General features: G+C 38.8%; 1 protein-coding gene across 1 annotated transcript in view; it reads right to left on the reverse strand.

Annotated features, from left to right (window-relative positions):
* Nucleotides 1-484: 484 nt before the first annotated feature.
* Nucleotides 485-16,886, reverse strand: part of gfra1b (gdnf family receptor alpha 1b) — a 29,038-nt gene continuing 12,636 nt past the window's right edge. Inside the window, exons 4-9 of the mRNA XM_060890206.1 lie at nt 11,715-12,066; nt 11,379-11,488; nt 9,587-9,718; nt 7,405-7,604; nt 3,059-3,103; nt 485-2,164 (exon numbers count right to left, since the gene is read on the reverse strand). Of these exons, the coding sequence (XP_060746189.1) occupies nt 2,057-2,164; nt 3,059-3,103; nt 7,405-7,604; nt 9,587-9,718; nt 11,379-11,488; nt 11,715-12,066 (947 nt within the window). The 3' untranslated portion in view covers nt 485-2,056. The remainder of the gene's footprint in view (nt 2,165-3,058; nt 3,104-7,404; nt 7,605-9,586; nt 9,719-11,378; nt 11,489-11,714; nt 12,067-16,886) is intronic.

Here is a 16,886-nt window from a genome sequence, read left to right on the forward strand (position 1 = left end):
GAATAATTCTAGCAAATCAGCTCTCTGACGGGTTTGTGTCTTGCCTCCTAGCTGAGCAGATGGACAGCGAGGGTCATTAGATTACGTGTGTGTGGCTGTGTTTGTGTGTGTGTGTTACTAAAAATGGTTCAGCTGACTACCAGACATTTGTAACCTTAACTATTAGCTTCACTGTAGTTACTGAATAATTCATGGTACTCACTAAACAATTTGAAAGACAGTTTAAGATGTTCATACATGTAGCATCTGCCTTATGACCTTGAATTATCAGTACCGATATGACAGATATTTCAGGCTCATTAGCAGGGTCTCTGTATTTCCTGCTTGTTAGACGATGAGAAGTGGTCTGGCTCATATCATGTGCAATGATGTAGGATTTCTGAAGGCATAAAGATTAAAGACAAGAGATCTCACGGAGATTAAAGGCTCTTCCTTGATTCTTTTAATGTATTCATCAGCGTGACATTACTTACAGCCCTATTATACATGTGTACTTTTTCAAATTTTTTTTTTTAACAGTTCACGGTACCACAACAATGCTGAAATCTTTAGAACACCTCGTCTAAAAGAGAGAGAAAACATTTTGACTTATTTTACAGCACATTATACGTAGAGGTGCTCCAGATTGACGCATCAACCTTTTGTGTGAAGACCTTTGCTTTGAATGAATATAGAAGCAAAAAAGAGACCTAAAAATTTGAGTGTTAATTGAGTGTTTGAATTCTGATTGTTTTAACACCACTGAATAAAACATAACATTGAAATACACTCACCATTCACTTTATTAGGAACACCTGAACGTTCATGCATATATCCAAATCGGCCAATCACGTGGCAGCGGTGTAGTGCATACAATTATGAATATACAGGTCATAAGCTTCATTTAATGTTCACATCAAGCATCAGCATGTGGGTTTTTGATCTCAGTGAGTCAGGTATGGATGATTGAGTGTTTCTTAAACTGATGATGTCCTGGGATTTTCACACACCTCAGGATCTAGATTTTACATATAATGCTGCAAAACAAACATACAATCAAAAACAACCAGTTGTTTAGAGAGTCATCAGTGGAGTACAGCCAGACTGGTTAACATGAAGGTTACGCGAATTCATATAACCAGTCAGTCTTTACATCCATGGTGAGCAGAAAAGCTTCTCGGAACGCACAACACAATCACCAGACCATTATGAATTCTGTGGCTTTAAACATTCAAATGTTTGTCTCTTTTTTGCTTCCAGTCGAACATTAATGCACACAGTTAAACACATCAGGTGGTATTTTACCAGCACTGGTCATTTTATGGCATACATTTGATCAATTAAAAGCTATTCTAAACAAAAAATAGCATTTGAAAGCAATAGTGCGTAAAATGTTTCTCCTCAGAAAATGCAATTGATGCTGGACATTTGGCTTTTAAAGTCTTACTTGAGCAACATCAAGCAACAAAAAAATTCCCCTGTTTGTAAAAAAAATCTTGAAGGTTTTTTTCTGCCTCATGCTTTTGCCGTGAGTCTCAGTGTGTATCAGGGCCATGCTGCAGACACACAGGGGAAACCATGACTGCTCATGTTGAAAGAGCTAATGGACTGGATTAGAAGGCAGATGCTTTTCAGGGATATGTGGGATTTTGACTGTAGCAAGGAGTTTACAAGCTTGTCTCTAGAAAAATTAACATCTGTAAATTGTCGAGTCTTTTCCCATTAGCCGAAAGGGACTTGCTGCAGTAGGGGGTCCTTCTTAATGCATTTAATGATCCTTATTTTCCTCTGCAGCTCCTTTTCAAAACTGTGGATGGATACACCTTCTACACAAAACACAATTTCCAACACAAGTTACCACATTGAGAGCAAATAGTGACAAAAGTAAGGTATCCACTTCGTTTTTTTTGACCGGTGACCTTTTATTTCCATGACAGTAACACTGCGTCCATTTTTGTCCAGCAGGAATCAAAAAGGAAAATGGCTTCAACAAATCTAGACATCACACTTGGTACAGCATCAGTTGCGTTAGAGGAGCTGTGACTATGGTACAGGAGCAGTCTGGAATGGAGAGCGGCTACAAATTCAAGAGCTGGATAACAAAGAGGACGGCGAAGGAGTGGACGAGGCTGGATGAGCTCCCTGATATAGCGTTGAAGCTGCTGGGGTCATCCAGAGGAGGGTCCTGTGGAGCACAGAATAATAAGAGCTAATGAGCCATTATTTAGGTTACAATTTAGGTGAGGTACACTTTTAAGTTTCAGTCTAGCAGGGCCTGGGCTGCATTATTTTTTTATTTGTTACATACCACAATTACCAAAGTTATTAGACTCTTATTAAGCTATAAATAATTTGTATAGTTATTAATCACGCTAACTCCAAAAAGCCTACAAAACTTCCTGGAATTTTATTTGTTCTCTTGGTCGAAAGTTCAGGAAAATAAATAACTAGATATTATTGCTCACTTTTTTAATAATAAACCTAATATTTGTATCGATGGATTAAAATGATGTGGAGCTCGCTGGAATTTATTTGACATTTTTGTGAAGGTGTGTGTTGCTAATCATTTGTGAAGCCTTGATTTAAAGGATCTGTGTAAAGCCCTACAACAGAGGAAGGCTTTTCACACTTGAATTAGTTAACGCTGGGTCATTGTAAACCCTGGCTAAATGGAATCCTATCATGGGCTATCGTGTTTCACGTTTCTCACTGTTCATAGTTTACCTGGGGTTAACGATAAATTCAGAATCTGTATATTAAATTTCACACTGTACATTCTTAAACCCGGGGTTAACCTTCGGGGTTAACAGGGTTTGTATGAAACTCTTACAACATTGTTTTCAAACTGTACATGTTTGGCAATTGCGTAGCATTCCTGTAGCTGCGGTTAAAGTCAGGGTTAAAACATCCGGAAATAGTCTACGTACAATCTAAAACCAATAATCAGCCAAAATAAACAGACAAATGTATTGTCCTCTGTATATTTATCGCTCCTCTATATCAGTGGATAAGTGTATTCCTGGTAATTTAATTAAAGTAGTAAGTATTCATGAGCTATTTAAATGAGAACTTTACCTACCACACATAGAACATCCACTGTGACGTTCGCTTTCAGCTTCTGGGCCTAAACAGAGAGACAGCAGGCGTAAGACATTCATTAGACTGTTCAGTAACTGAAAATCTTATTAAGCTTGAGACAATTGTAATACTAAAACCAGTCTGCTTGATCAAGCTAGAGCTCTAACTTATTAAAATATCCTAACTCGTTGCAGTGAACTCTCGCTGGACCGATGTTTCACTAATCGATCTGCAGTGTGAGTATAGTTATGTTCTGGCAGCACAGACTACATTAGTGTGTGTGACAGCGCAATACATTATAATAGCCTTTTTTTTCCATAAAACTTTGCTGTGCTATTCACAATCCTACACACGCACAGATGGAATTGGTGGCATGATAAAGTGATTCCATAGAGAGTTAAGAAAATAATAAACTTGCTCCACAATAGAGAGAATGGAAGTAATTTTGGGGACTAGGATTGTGGCGAAACATGATTAATGGTCTTCCTGGAGGTCTATCCTGCTGAAGAAAATATGCCCACTAATAAATCATATTATGACTATTAAAAGCATTATGATATATAGCTGTGTGAAAGATACGGGTGTATATCTAATGTGATCAGATTCGGTTATAAAGATGTTCCTACAGAAATCTTTTGGAAAATCCTTAAAAGAGTCACACTGGACCCTGCAAATGATCTGAGCTCCTGTGTGCATGTGTGTGTTTTTTTGTCTGTGCGTGAAGCTGCCTGTCATGCGGGGCAAAGTCAGCTGAAGCAGATGATCGGAGCAGATATGGGACGTTTGGATGAGTCAGCATTCCGCTGGTGTTAGGGCACAGTGCTATGGATGGGTAGTTCCTGCTTAAGGCTGTTCCTTGTGTTAATGTGACAGCTAATTAACCGTGACATGACAGCTCTGTTAGGCTTGATGAATCTCGTTTCTATCCAAAGGGCTAGCATATGTGTGTGGGTATCATTATGTTATCATTATGACAGCTTACAGCCGCCAAAAGTGAGCTGTAATCTCACCGGAGAGTCCTGAAAAAAGTGAAAAACAAAGATCTCAAAGCAAACTTCACGTGTGGATTTAAAGCAAACGACTGGATTTAATACTCACACGGGTGCTGTAAAGAGCTTCGGATGATGATGATGATGATATGTGTGTGTTGTGTGTGTGTGTCCAGATCTCCACAATGGCACTAATCAGTCAATATCTGAAATTTTCAGTATCCCTTTGAAATCAGTGTCCAAAGCATAAGCTTAGATATGCTACTCCGCCAGCTTACAGTGACATTTATACATTTGCCTGATGGTTTTTTTCCCCAAAATGACTTACAAATGAGAGAGGACACGATGAAGCAGTTAAGTGTCTTGCTCAGTGACCTTCAGTCTGCAGCTCGGTTTGTCACGGAATTGAACTCGCAACCTTGTAATCAGCAGCACAAAACCTTTTAACACTGAGCCACCACTTCCCTTACACAAATCGGCATTAAAGCCTCTGGCAAAATGGGGCAAAAGATCAAAATTTCTCTGCTACTAATGTTCTACCACCTAATAAGCATTATAAAAAATAGATTTAGGAAACGTATGTTTTAAAATACAATTTGTTCACGTTTAAATAACACAAAACTCCAATTTACCTCCTAATCAGGACTGTGTGGGTATAACAATCGCCACTAATAAAAACAAATGGTTTCGTAAGATCATTCAACCTTTTTGGCATGAGGTACATGATATGGTTCAGAATATGCTGGCTAGAAAATTCACAATGTCTCCAACTATATATTTGCTAAACTGCAAAACATCCTTAGATTTCTCTACTGATTCTCACTCTTTATTAAATGTCATTACTTATTTGGCAAATAAATTTACATTTACATTTACAGCATTTGGCAGACGCCCTTATCCAGAGCGACGTACATAAGTGCTTAAATCTCTAACATTGAATACATTAATGCTGGCTCACTAAGTTACATACTTAAGATACCATGAGTTTAAAACATTTGTTCAAAGTTACAATGAAAGTGTCAAAGGTGTTTTTTTTTTTTTAAATAAATGTATACTTATTCTATGCTCATCACCAAAGGTACCAGCTTTGAAGATGTGTTTATCACACGTGGCTGATCTTCTCCCTTTGGAAAAACGTACACATGACTTGCAGATGAAATCCGAATTATTCCGATGGATATGGGCCCCTTGGATATAGGATTTACTTGAACAAGCAAGACCCCAACACTAACTTGTTTTGATTTGCCCTTTGCCTTTCCATGGTCACTCTCATATTAACAATACATTGTTGTTATATTGTTATTAATATGTTTGAATGCATGCTGTGTGAGTTGACTGATCGGCTCTGTTGTTGTTTTGGTTAAGTTTTAATACGATCAATAAAATTATAAATAAATAAATAAATAGTTTCCCCAGCAATGTACAAAATAATATCATTTATTAGCATGGAATCGTTCCCGCCTCCGCCTTGTGTGTGTGGAGTTTGCATGTTCTCCCCGTGCCTCGGGGGTTTCCTCCGGGTACTCCGGTTTCCTCCCCCGGTCCAAAGACATGCATGGTAGGTTGATTGGCATCTCTGGAAAATTGTCCGTAGTGTGTGAGTGCGTGAGTGAATGAGAGTGTGTGTGTGCCCTGCGATGGGTTGGCACTCCGTCCAGGGTGTATCCTGCCTTGATGCCCGATGACGCCTGATGCACAGGCTCCCCGTGACCCGAGGTAGTTCGGATAAGCGGTAGAAAATGAATGAGTGAGTGAGTGAGAGCATGGAATCGTAATTGCAAGTGACACCAGCTACCACATTGAGTTTAAAATAAACTGTATCGATTTCATATTTAACTGCCCACTAAAACCCTAATGGAGTTGTAATTTAATTAATAAACCAGCTTAACCTGGGAATACACATCTAAGGAAAATGATGAAGAAGATATTCATCTCACTGTAGTTCAGCTGTTCTGCTAATTCTAGTTTTTGTTCTTTTTATTTGCCACAACCATATGTACTAATAATCTAAAGGTCCAGAATGCCTTACATTTCAGTCAAAAGGTTGAGTGAGGAAAGATGTGTGTTCAGGTAAAGGATGAACTGACAAACAAATTGCTAATTTTGTTTTGTTCATACACTACATGGTAAGACGTATGTGGACGCCTGAACTTCACAACCACATGTGCTTTTTAAACATCATATTCCAAATCTATGACTACGTAGATGGATCTCCATTTGACAGCTATTGCAGCTTCCACTCTTCTGGGAAGGCTTTCCACTAGATTCTTCAAATGTGGCTTGTCTGTTTATCCACTAAAAGTTTAGTGAGGTTGGTCACTGATGTTGGACATGAGTGTACAGTGAATGTTTGAACTGTACTGAGCACAACACACACATACACATCAACTGTATGGACTGCACAGACCTATACCAATTACACACTCTCCCATTATACATCCATCAAACTGTTTACATGCTGTTTTGCACACTGTTTTTTGCTCTTTGCACATGCTGTCTCACGTTTCAGTTGATTGTTTTGCACAATACTTTACATTACCTCATGCAACTGCTGCTATAATACTGTGTTCATTCCAGTATTTCTGCACACGCAATATTAATTGAACATACAGTATTTACACCGGTTGGCACTGTTTTTGTTTATTGACTTTTGTGTATTGTCTTTTGTGTGATGTCTTGTATTTTTTGTTTGTACTGTCTTTTGTCCTGCACTGTCTTTCTGTCTTTTTGTCTTGTCTTGCACTGTTTGCACCAGGTTGCACAGATGCACTATATGTGGCTAGGACTTACTTACTAAGTCCTTATAGCTCTGTCTTTGTTCTATGTGGCTCCCTGGTCCTGGAGAAACGTTGTCTCATTTCACTGTGTACTGCGTCAGCTATATATGGTTGAAATGACAATAAAAGCTTCTTGACTTGACTTGAGAATGGGTACAGGTATCTGTGTCGGTCATTCAATTTCTTACACTTGTCTCTTAAGCTTGTGGACCACACATGCTGGAATAAGTGTGTGCTTGTTAGTTCCAGTGAAAATAAATCAGAATGGTAGAAGGTACATGCGAGTGTATGCTTCAGTCTTTGGGTCAACAGTTTAGGGAAGGCCTGAATATGATGGTTAGATATCCACATACTTTTGGCCATACTGTGCTGGATTGCTTGGCATCACCTTTTCCCCAGTACAAACCATCCAGAAGAAAATAGCAGAAAAAAAAAGAAATTCAGAATTCTCTTACCTGAAGAGAGCAATATTGTATTCACCACCATATGCTTATGCACCAATAGGTTTATCATGTATATTTTTATGTTTTCTATTTTAAATTTCTAGTCAAAGTCCCATTAAAACCTTAGTTCTATCTTACCTGGAGGTTTCCACAGAAGCTATAGAGGTGGTGACCATTGCTGGGGTTCAGTTCATTAGTGAAAGCTGGGTCATCTAGTCCATTAATTGTCCTCTCCTGTCCTCTCTGAGGAGTGCTGGAATGGCCAGTTGGTTGGATGGGTGGCTGAGGCTGCCACACGCCAACATCTGTACCATTCCCGAATGCTTGGATAGCATTACCTGCACAGATGCACCCATGAAGATTAAAATACTGCCCACGTACATGCTGACCGAGGAATTACATTCATCACTGTTTGTTTTGTGTAGAGCTAATATTAATAGGTATGGTCCACTCTATTTTGTGCCTGCACTGATAAGCTGATAAAGATCCCCAGTTCATAGAGGCTCCAGACAGAGTATTATTGCTTAAACATACAGGCCTCGGGAGGGTTCTGTAATTTTTGGATGATAAAAAGGTTTATTATAAGAGAGGTTCCTCTGTTGAACAAATTCATTCTTTTAACCACCTTGAAAGGTCACAATTCACTCTCACTCTCTTTTTTAATTAGTGCAAGAGGATAGAAGACGTGTTGATATGTTACAATGTCCTGCATGAGCAAATATGGCATATCTGAATTTGATGGGTCAGTGAAGGAAGGGCTTGGTGAACTCCAGTTGACTCCAGAATTATTGGTACCCTTTAAAACAATGGGCACAAAATGATTGAATAAAACAATAATTACACGCTAAAGAAGAGAAGTCCACGTGTTCTGACTTAGAGAATATAAAGAAGGTTGAATGCCAAGAATTCTGAAACCATTGTTTGGCAAAAAATAATGCACAAAAATATATTTTTGACAAAGTATATAATACTTTCAACTTCCCAATGTTAAAGCTCAAATAATCAGAAAATGCATTTGCTATTCATTTTATATATTAATTTTCGATCACAGGGACATTAGCCAAATGCAGCTGCCTGTGAGCTCATGTATGCAGTAAAGGACAGATAACTATTTCCTCTAAGCATATGAAACTGCCCAGACTGGGGAGCAATTTATGATGAATAAGAACTGGCAGGTGACCAAACTGGAGAGAATCCAATATATTAAAGTTGATTAAATTTTGACTAAAGAGTGGCAGTAAATCTAGAGTTAACTTTATCTGAACCTACAGCACCCTAATATTAAAAGGCACTGAGTTCCATTGTGCTGCCTCATCATTCTGCTTTTACTTTTCTGTAAATATTACATCTGCCTCTTGGCACAATGCTCCACTGATCTGTATCTGCACACTCTGGTGCATGGAAATGCTCTTGAATGAGTTTACTAGAAATGTTATAGTGTTATTTCAGGTTTATTAGAGAAACATACATTATGTTGTGAGTAAACCAGATTCATTTAGTTTCCTTTTTTTAAATGCCTTTCCGTTTTCTGACCTTTGGCCTTTTCTCTTTAAACAGAAAGACAGGCAGGAACTTGGTACTTTTATTGTGTACTAAATATCGTAGACGTTAAAATCAGTGAGTAAAATGTTACACTTTATTTGACAAGCTAATGTCCCCCACAATTACCTTCTCAAGTACGTAGATCACACACTGCATTATATCACGCACACTATGCCAACTGTGTTGCTGTGGTGTTGTACAAAGGCTGTAACTCCGTGTCTCTAACTACACTTTTAATTAACGTGTCATAATATGCTAAGTGTAGCTTTCTGCACTGACACTGCTGTCCTTCCCACTAGTGCCTCAGAAAGACATCCTCCTTTCCATCTCCTCACTGTCTATCCCTCACACCCACTCCATCTAAATGGATGCTTCTGAATAAGCTGCTGACAAAATAATGCCAGTTTTTCACTTCTCTCCAGCTCAGACACCCAAATAATGCTTCATTGCCTTTTTTTTTTGTCAAGGCCTCCCTGTAGCTGTTCCACTTAAGCGTGATTTGTCTGTCTACATGCTGTCTCGCTGCCCCTGACGAGCATGCCATGTTCACGCAGTGGCCACAGATTTGATTTATAGGTACGTTTAATGAATAATCACAAGGGGGCAACAAAGCAGCATTGGACATGGCCTGTCTTACTGTAGGACTCTTGTCAATCAACCCACTGTGTAGTACACCAAATGACATGACTGCCAGACACCGAGTGAGCTGTCAGTCAGACAGGAGTGGACATGTAGGAGCATGCTGATTTGAGGAATTAGTGAGTGCAGGAGGACTCACGGAGACAGCGGTTGTTAGTGAAGAATTCAGAGAACTTGTCACACTCTGGCTTCCCGTTTCCGCTGCTGGTGCAGTCGCACCAGGGAGATACGCTGATGCTTGAACGCAGGTAATTCGGGGTCATCACTGTGCCTGGCTCACAAAAAATAAAGAGATGTATTCATTTTTTTTACACAGCACTTGTTTCATTGACTTTAAACACTGTATTCTTTGATTGAATCATTTATTCTATAATTAAACTGTCACCTCAAATTACGCCAAAGGTTTAGACAAATATATGCTGACAGCCGCATCTGAGTCACATCTATTAAATAATTATTAATCAGAATGACTTCAGGCATATTTAATGATACCCCCTGCTGAATAAAATCAACATTGGAGTTTTATAGTATTTTGAAATGTTTTTTTGTTTTATGTACTATACAGCAGCTATGAAGAAAATATCATTCATGTTGCACAAAATTCTTTATACGCACTTAAAGTCAGCAATTTTACAGGACAAATATCAAATTAAAGTAGTGTTAGACCACCAGGAGCTACCAGAACTGCTTCAGAACAGCTTGACATTGAATCCCTGAAACTAATTTTTTCAAGAAATATTCCCTCGACTGGTGTTTGGATTATAGTGATGGAGGGAAGTGTCTCACATATCTGTCCAGAATGTCTCACGGGGGTTCAGTTGGACTGGTAGAAATCTGTTAGTAGTTAAAGCCATAGCAAATGATTTACAGTACATCATATGTGCCTTGTGGCCCTTTCTCTGTGTATGGGGGCATTGAGATTGTGGAAAAGACCATCAGTGTAGAAATATTTCATCTCATGATAAAAGTGATCTGTCTGAATAACCTTGTATTCATTTACAGTTATTCTTTCTTCTAGCAGAGCCACCAGAGTTTGCTTTCCTTTCTCACCCATCTCTATGTTACTGTATGTACATAATTAGGTGGTCCAAACCCTTAGTGTGCGACTCTATTGCTAAAACCTGGACATATGTCACTGTGGTAGATTTTTCAATTACTAGTACAAATACCTTATACATTGTACATTGTAAGTATACTGTGATTTTTCAAGGTAGAACAGAAGTCAACAATCTGTGATGATGAGTATAGAGTACACTGTACCCCAGACAGCTGCAGTGATGTAAATATATAACACATCATCAGAGCTGGTGAATTCTCATGTGCTTAGTTAGTAAGGGTTTATTTTGCATTTTGAGTTTTACTTTGACTCTCATTAATTCTAGACCAAGGCAAATATGAGGCTGGAATTAATGCACTTTGTTAAATATAACATAAAGTAATAAAATGTGTAAAATGTGTTTCTATAGTAACAGCATATACAGAGGATGGTTCACATACATGTAATAACAAACATGAGGAATCAATGATATGGTGAAATTTTTCTAAGATGCGTATTTAGCATTTATGGAAGGAGCCTCTAGTGTCAGGATTATGTTGAAGCTGTAACTTTTGGTATTCTAACTGAGGAAAGTCTTCAGGATCAAACTTGTTGGGCTTTTTTGTCTCTTGGTAACTTGGCAAGGCATATTTTTTGTTTTTTTCTTTGAGGGAGGAACTGACTTGTTTTGCAGATGTTCCACAACATTAAATATAACAGATAAAACTTACAATGTGACATTCTTCAATAAAAAAATAAAATTGGCAATTTACTGTGGTAGAAGAGGAATATAACTCTTCCAGACATGCTATATCAGCCCATGCCATCAGGCTTTACTGTATTCCTTGAAATATTTACGGTGTTACGTGAGATGATTCTTCTCTGTTAGACTTACCTATAAGGCCAGAGTAAGCCAGCAGACAGTCAGCATAGCTCTCCTTCAGGCAGCCGGATATCGAACGAGCCTCTGGCTGGCAGTTGGTAAAGAAGTCAGCCAGGCGAGACCTAATGTAGCACACCAGGAATAAATAAATATCCATCTTGAATCAGATCACCTCACATACTATGAAAAACATAGTATGAGTGATTAGCCATCCTAGACATTCACATCATCAGGTAGGAATGGGAAAATGGGAAAGTGATGATTCATCTGTTCACCTCTACTCTGAATGACATTACTACCTGCCTGAACCTTGGATTCACCTTCTCCGTAAGCTGATTCGTGATTTACCTGCAAATGTAGTTGGTCTTGCAGTTGGCTTGCAGGGACAGACAATTGGGTTTGTCCTTGTCCTCATAGGAGCACGCTGGAACGATGGTCTGGCGTCTGCGCTCTGAGCAGGCTGAGTGCTCCCCAGACGGACACGAACAGAAAAGCATGCCATAGCTGTGCTTGGCTGGCACCTTGTCAAAGAACTGCCGCAGGGCTTTGTGACACTTGCGCTTGTTGCACACCTCAGTGGTGGAGACCCGATTGGTGCATGGGCTGATGTAGGCCGAGCGGTATTTCTTACACGTGTCATTCAGGTTGCAGGCCTTGGCTGCATTCAGGCAGTTGTTGTCCTTGCTAAAAGCAGCTTCACCTTCACAGACAGAAAGAGGAATCACAGAAGAGTCATGAAAATCAGCCATAATGCTCATTATGTGTCTGTGCAAATGTCAAGTTTGTGCAGGTCTACATGAGTGGACAAGTACATGATTACATCATCTGCATAAAAATATATGTGCATATAAACATAAGCGACTGACATTTAAATAATATGTCAGAATTGTTTTGTAGAATGCACTGATGTTAGACTTCAGTCCTCAAGGGCCACAGCAATGCACAGTCTAGCATTCTGCCTCATTTAAAACATCTTATTCAACTCATCAGCTAATTACTGAGGCCTTCTCAGCATGAGGGAAAACATACATCTCTGCAGGGTTGAATCCTTCCTGGACCTCACTCTGACATTCTTGGTCTGGTGGGACTGTAAACATATGGCTACTTTAATTACTGCTCTTTTTTCTTCTTCTTTGTTTTCTGCTCTGGCTGATAGAGTCTTTAAAACATACTGTATTGTGAAAGCCATTTTCCTCCCACACTGTCAAATAAAAATAAACAAACATTAATCAATAGTAATATCTAGTATTATAAAGATTAAATATGTGGCTACGTTTTGCTTGGAGGACTTTCCAAGCGCAAAACATAAAAACATATTGAAAAATGGTTAAAATGCAGATAATAATTAAATATATATATATACTATATATGTGGGATGTGGCAGTTCAGAGGTTAAGGTTTTGGACTACTGATCGGAAGGTCATGAGTTCGTACCCCAAGACCAAGCATTGCATTTTAACCATTTTTCAATCTGTTATGAAATCTGAAATCTGTTTTCAATCGGTGTGAAAGTACTCCATATATATAATTATTCTGTAAAAAGGGCTGAAATTAATTGAAATGACATTACAATGTTAAAGAAAAAGGTTATTTCAGAGCTAAAGGAAAACAATAAAACTATTTAATACTTGTTATTATTATTTTTTATTATTATTATTTTAGACTGTCATGCAGTTCTACTTAAAATATATTTTAATTAGATTAATGAGGTTATTATGGGGGGCACGGTGGCTTAGTGGTTAGCACGTTCGCCTCACACCTCCAGGGTCGGGGTTCGATTCCCGCCTCCGCCTTGTGTGTGTGGAGTTTGCATGTTCTCCCCGTGCCTCGGGGGTTTCCTCCGGGTACTCTGGTTTCCTCCCCCGGTCCAAAGACATGGATGGTAGGTTGATTGGCATCTCTGGAACATTGTCCGTAGTGTGTGATTGTGTGAGTGAATGAGAGTGTGTGTGCCCTGCGATGGATTGCCAGTCCGTCCAGGGTGTATCCTGCCTTGATGCCCGATGACGCCTGAGATAGGCACAGGCTCCCCGTGACCCGAGGTAGTTCGAATAAGCGGTAGAAAATGAGTACTTCTTAAATGTTGATGACTTTGTTGATACAGTGTGCATTTATTCGGTACTTGTCCAATGTGCATCCAATTAAAGTCTCTGTAGAATGCATTTGCCTCGTGCCTTGAGCACAGTGATGGCTCTACAGTGGCAGCTCCTTGATATCAAACAACAATTCTTTGTGTTAAAAATATGGTTGTCTGCATTGTGTCGGTATTCTTTTCTCCTCTAAACTCATGAGCTCAGCTCAAACACGTACGAAGAAAACATCACAAGCTGCACTGATGGTGTACAGTATGTGGAGTGTTGAGTAGTTAGTATGCACACAGAAAATATGTAGACTTGGAGAGCATTTGGAGATATTGTTGCAGGTTAATGTGTGTGTATGTGTGTGTGTACATATATGTCTATGTTTGCATGTTGCCTAAGCAGATTGTTTCTCAACAGTTTTATTTTTGTGCCTTGTGTTAATCTTTTTTCTCTCCCATGTGGGAAGCCTAATGCCCTCACTACTGTGGAGGAGGAAAAAGCTGATGAGGCGTGGTGGATTTCTACAAAGCTGCTTTGTGAAAATGTCTATTTTTAAAAGCATTATACAAATAAAATTGAACTGAATGGCTGGGAACCTCCGCTCTGGGGTGCTGAACACAACAACATTGCAATGAGCAAATTAGCAATGAGAATAGAAGCGAGCCACACGACTAAAAACACACTGACTTTAAAATCTGTGTTCGGATTCGTTTGGATGTTTAAATCTCATTTCATAGACACTCTAAAGTTTTATATTACTGATCTTCGTGGCTTCTTAAATGAACTGCTATAGATGAAGTTATAAAAATGCACGCTTACTGTGTTTATCCTGCAGTATATATTTAAGATAATATATGTTTCCATGCAGACCGTCATCTGCACTTTACTTAGCTTTTATTATTCTGTGCGTTCCGTAGAAGGAGGAAATGAAGCTGCTCTGTGCTTTTTAAATCTCTTTATTAGCTTCACTAATTTCACTTCATTAAATCCTGCAGTGCAAACTGCTTTCACTGGTTATGCATCCGATGTGAAATTTAGGGATATTTATTGTGAATGTTTGTGAATCAAGGAGTTAGTCATGATTCATTTTTTTTTCAAGTGGATTAGAGTTTTGCTACATATTCCAAAATATTCTGCGGGACAGAATGATGATGGGATGACATGATGGTGCAGTGGGTAGCGTTTCTGCCTCGTAGCCCTGGATTTCCTGTTTCAAATGTTTTCCCTGTCCGAAAACAGGTGTATTCTCTGGTTTCTTTTCACCTCTCTGCAGACAGATCAGCTGTTGAGGGTGAATCTAATTGTGTTAATAAATGCATAAATTCTGGAGTTGGCTCTGGATTTGCTATGACTCTTGAGAAGGATATATTGTTGACCGAAGATGAATGAATGACCAAATCAATAAGAACATCAAGAACAGTAACATGACTACGTGACTTAAATATTTGCTCCTAAAATCCTAAGAGCAACAGCTATTCTTCCTTGTCTGGATGCCATTTTATAAAATGTTAAAGAAGCGTTTTTCCTGTATAATCAGAGTACAGAGTGTTAGAGTATCTCGCTGTGAGTTACTTAGAGAATACTACTCCAATATGATATGAGCTATGCAGCTCAAAATCTCTGCTCATATGAGTGTGTGTGTGTGTGTGTGTTTGTGTGCGTGTGCATGCAGTGGTCTGGCTGGCTGACTGTGTGCTCTTGCTGTTGATGTACAATAACAGATAGATTAAATGTAGATTTAAAATAAGTGGAGGCAGAAAGTGCTGATGGAGGGCACCTGAAGCTCTTCTGAGTGGCACTTAATAGTGTCGCTGCCACACTTGAATAAAAACGCACACTGCTGCAGCAAATCAAATCATCCAGGGACTCGACCTTCATAATAGAACTAATACTGTCTCTCTTCCTGTTTTTCATTTCTTATCTCGCACGCTCTCTTTCTATCACTCTCATCCTGCTCTCTCCAACAGTTCCGTTTTCTTTTCTTTTCTTTTCTTTTTTACTGCACACTCATCTACCTCACTACTTATTCATCATTAGTTGTTCCTACACATCCACATCATCTGTGGCAGGAATTAAAATGACTGAATCAATATACTGTCAAGTCTTCATCAGTCAGTACGGGTGTTGTGCTGAGTCATGTTATGAGATGGACTCTCTTATGGCCATCTTTTCATTCTTTAATGAAGAGGCTTTATTAGTTAAACAGCACTGTGTGCTCTGTACAAATGGTCATTCCAATAAACAACTGCCCAGGGACATTTAAGGGAATTGAGGGAATCCTGCTGGTTAGCTTTGGACAATATATATTGAGAGAGTCTATTGATTTATTGATGATTTCCTTTAGCTTGCTTTTAGCAGTAATTAACCTGCAAAGTGGATCAGATAGCAAGTGGATTTAGCCAATAACTAGAGTCTTTCAAATAAAAATATATGGTATAATTATTGGTAAAGGACTAATATGTAAAGAATTATAAATGCAGACAGTTTACTAAAAGAAGAAACATCCAGAAAACTGAATCTTGTCCCTCTAGATGAACCCTTAAAGGCTCCAAGTACATCCACTTTAGAAAACTCTAAAAGCCTCTAAAATATAAAAGCCCTTAACTATTCAAAAAATGCCTGAAGACCATTTCATACAGCAGTTTACAGCACTCAGTTTGTGTTTTCTGTGGTCAAATTCCTAAAGAAAATTCATGAAATGGGTTCATACAATAGAGACTCATAGTTTTGGGGCAGAGGTGGCTCAAGTGGTCATGGGGTAAGTATGACTGTCAGGGTTCAAGCCTCAGCACTGCCACTGCTAGGCACTTGAGAAAGGCCCTTAACCCTCCCTGCTCTGGGGCTCTGTGCCATAGCTGCCCCTGCGCTCTCTACATGTGACAATAATAAAGGCTTCTACTGTATGTCCCAATTTCATTCAGTTATCCAGACAGATGCTAAAAATCTAAGTATGCAAAAAAATGTCTAAAGGCCTATTATCAATGTGACACATTGGAGCACTTGAATATTAACACAATCTCACAATATTATAAAGTGCCATGTACTGCTTATATGAGTTGGCCAAAATACCTGCTGAGAGGTGCAGAAGTGTCATTGACAGTTACAGGAATCGTCTGATTGCAGTGATTGCCTCAAAAGGTTGTGCAACAAAATATTAAGTTAGGGGTACCATCATTTTTGTCTAGGCCTGTTCCAGGAGTTTATTTTTTAAAATAATTCCATTGAAGCGTGGTTGAAAAGCAATGTCTGACTTTCATTGGTTTATTATTACTTTTGTCAGATTAAAGTTTTTTCTGTGACCATTGTGAGTTTTTCTTTCATTGACCGAAGGGTACCAACAATTTTGGTAGCCAATTTTCTCATGAATTAAATGACAACACAAACACTGCCAAAATGACATCTTAGCAAGTGAGAATATCTAGAACCTTAGTTAAATTAC

Source organism: Tachysurus vachellii, chromosome 2 (genome assembly GCF_030014155.1).
Source record: "Tachysurus vachellii isolate PV-2020 chromosome 2, HZAU_Pvac_v1, whole genome shotgun sequence".
Lineage (NCBI taxonomy): Eukaryota > Metazoa > Chordata > Actinopteri > Siluriformes > Bagridae > Tachysurus > Tachysurus vachellii.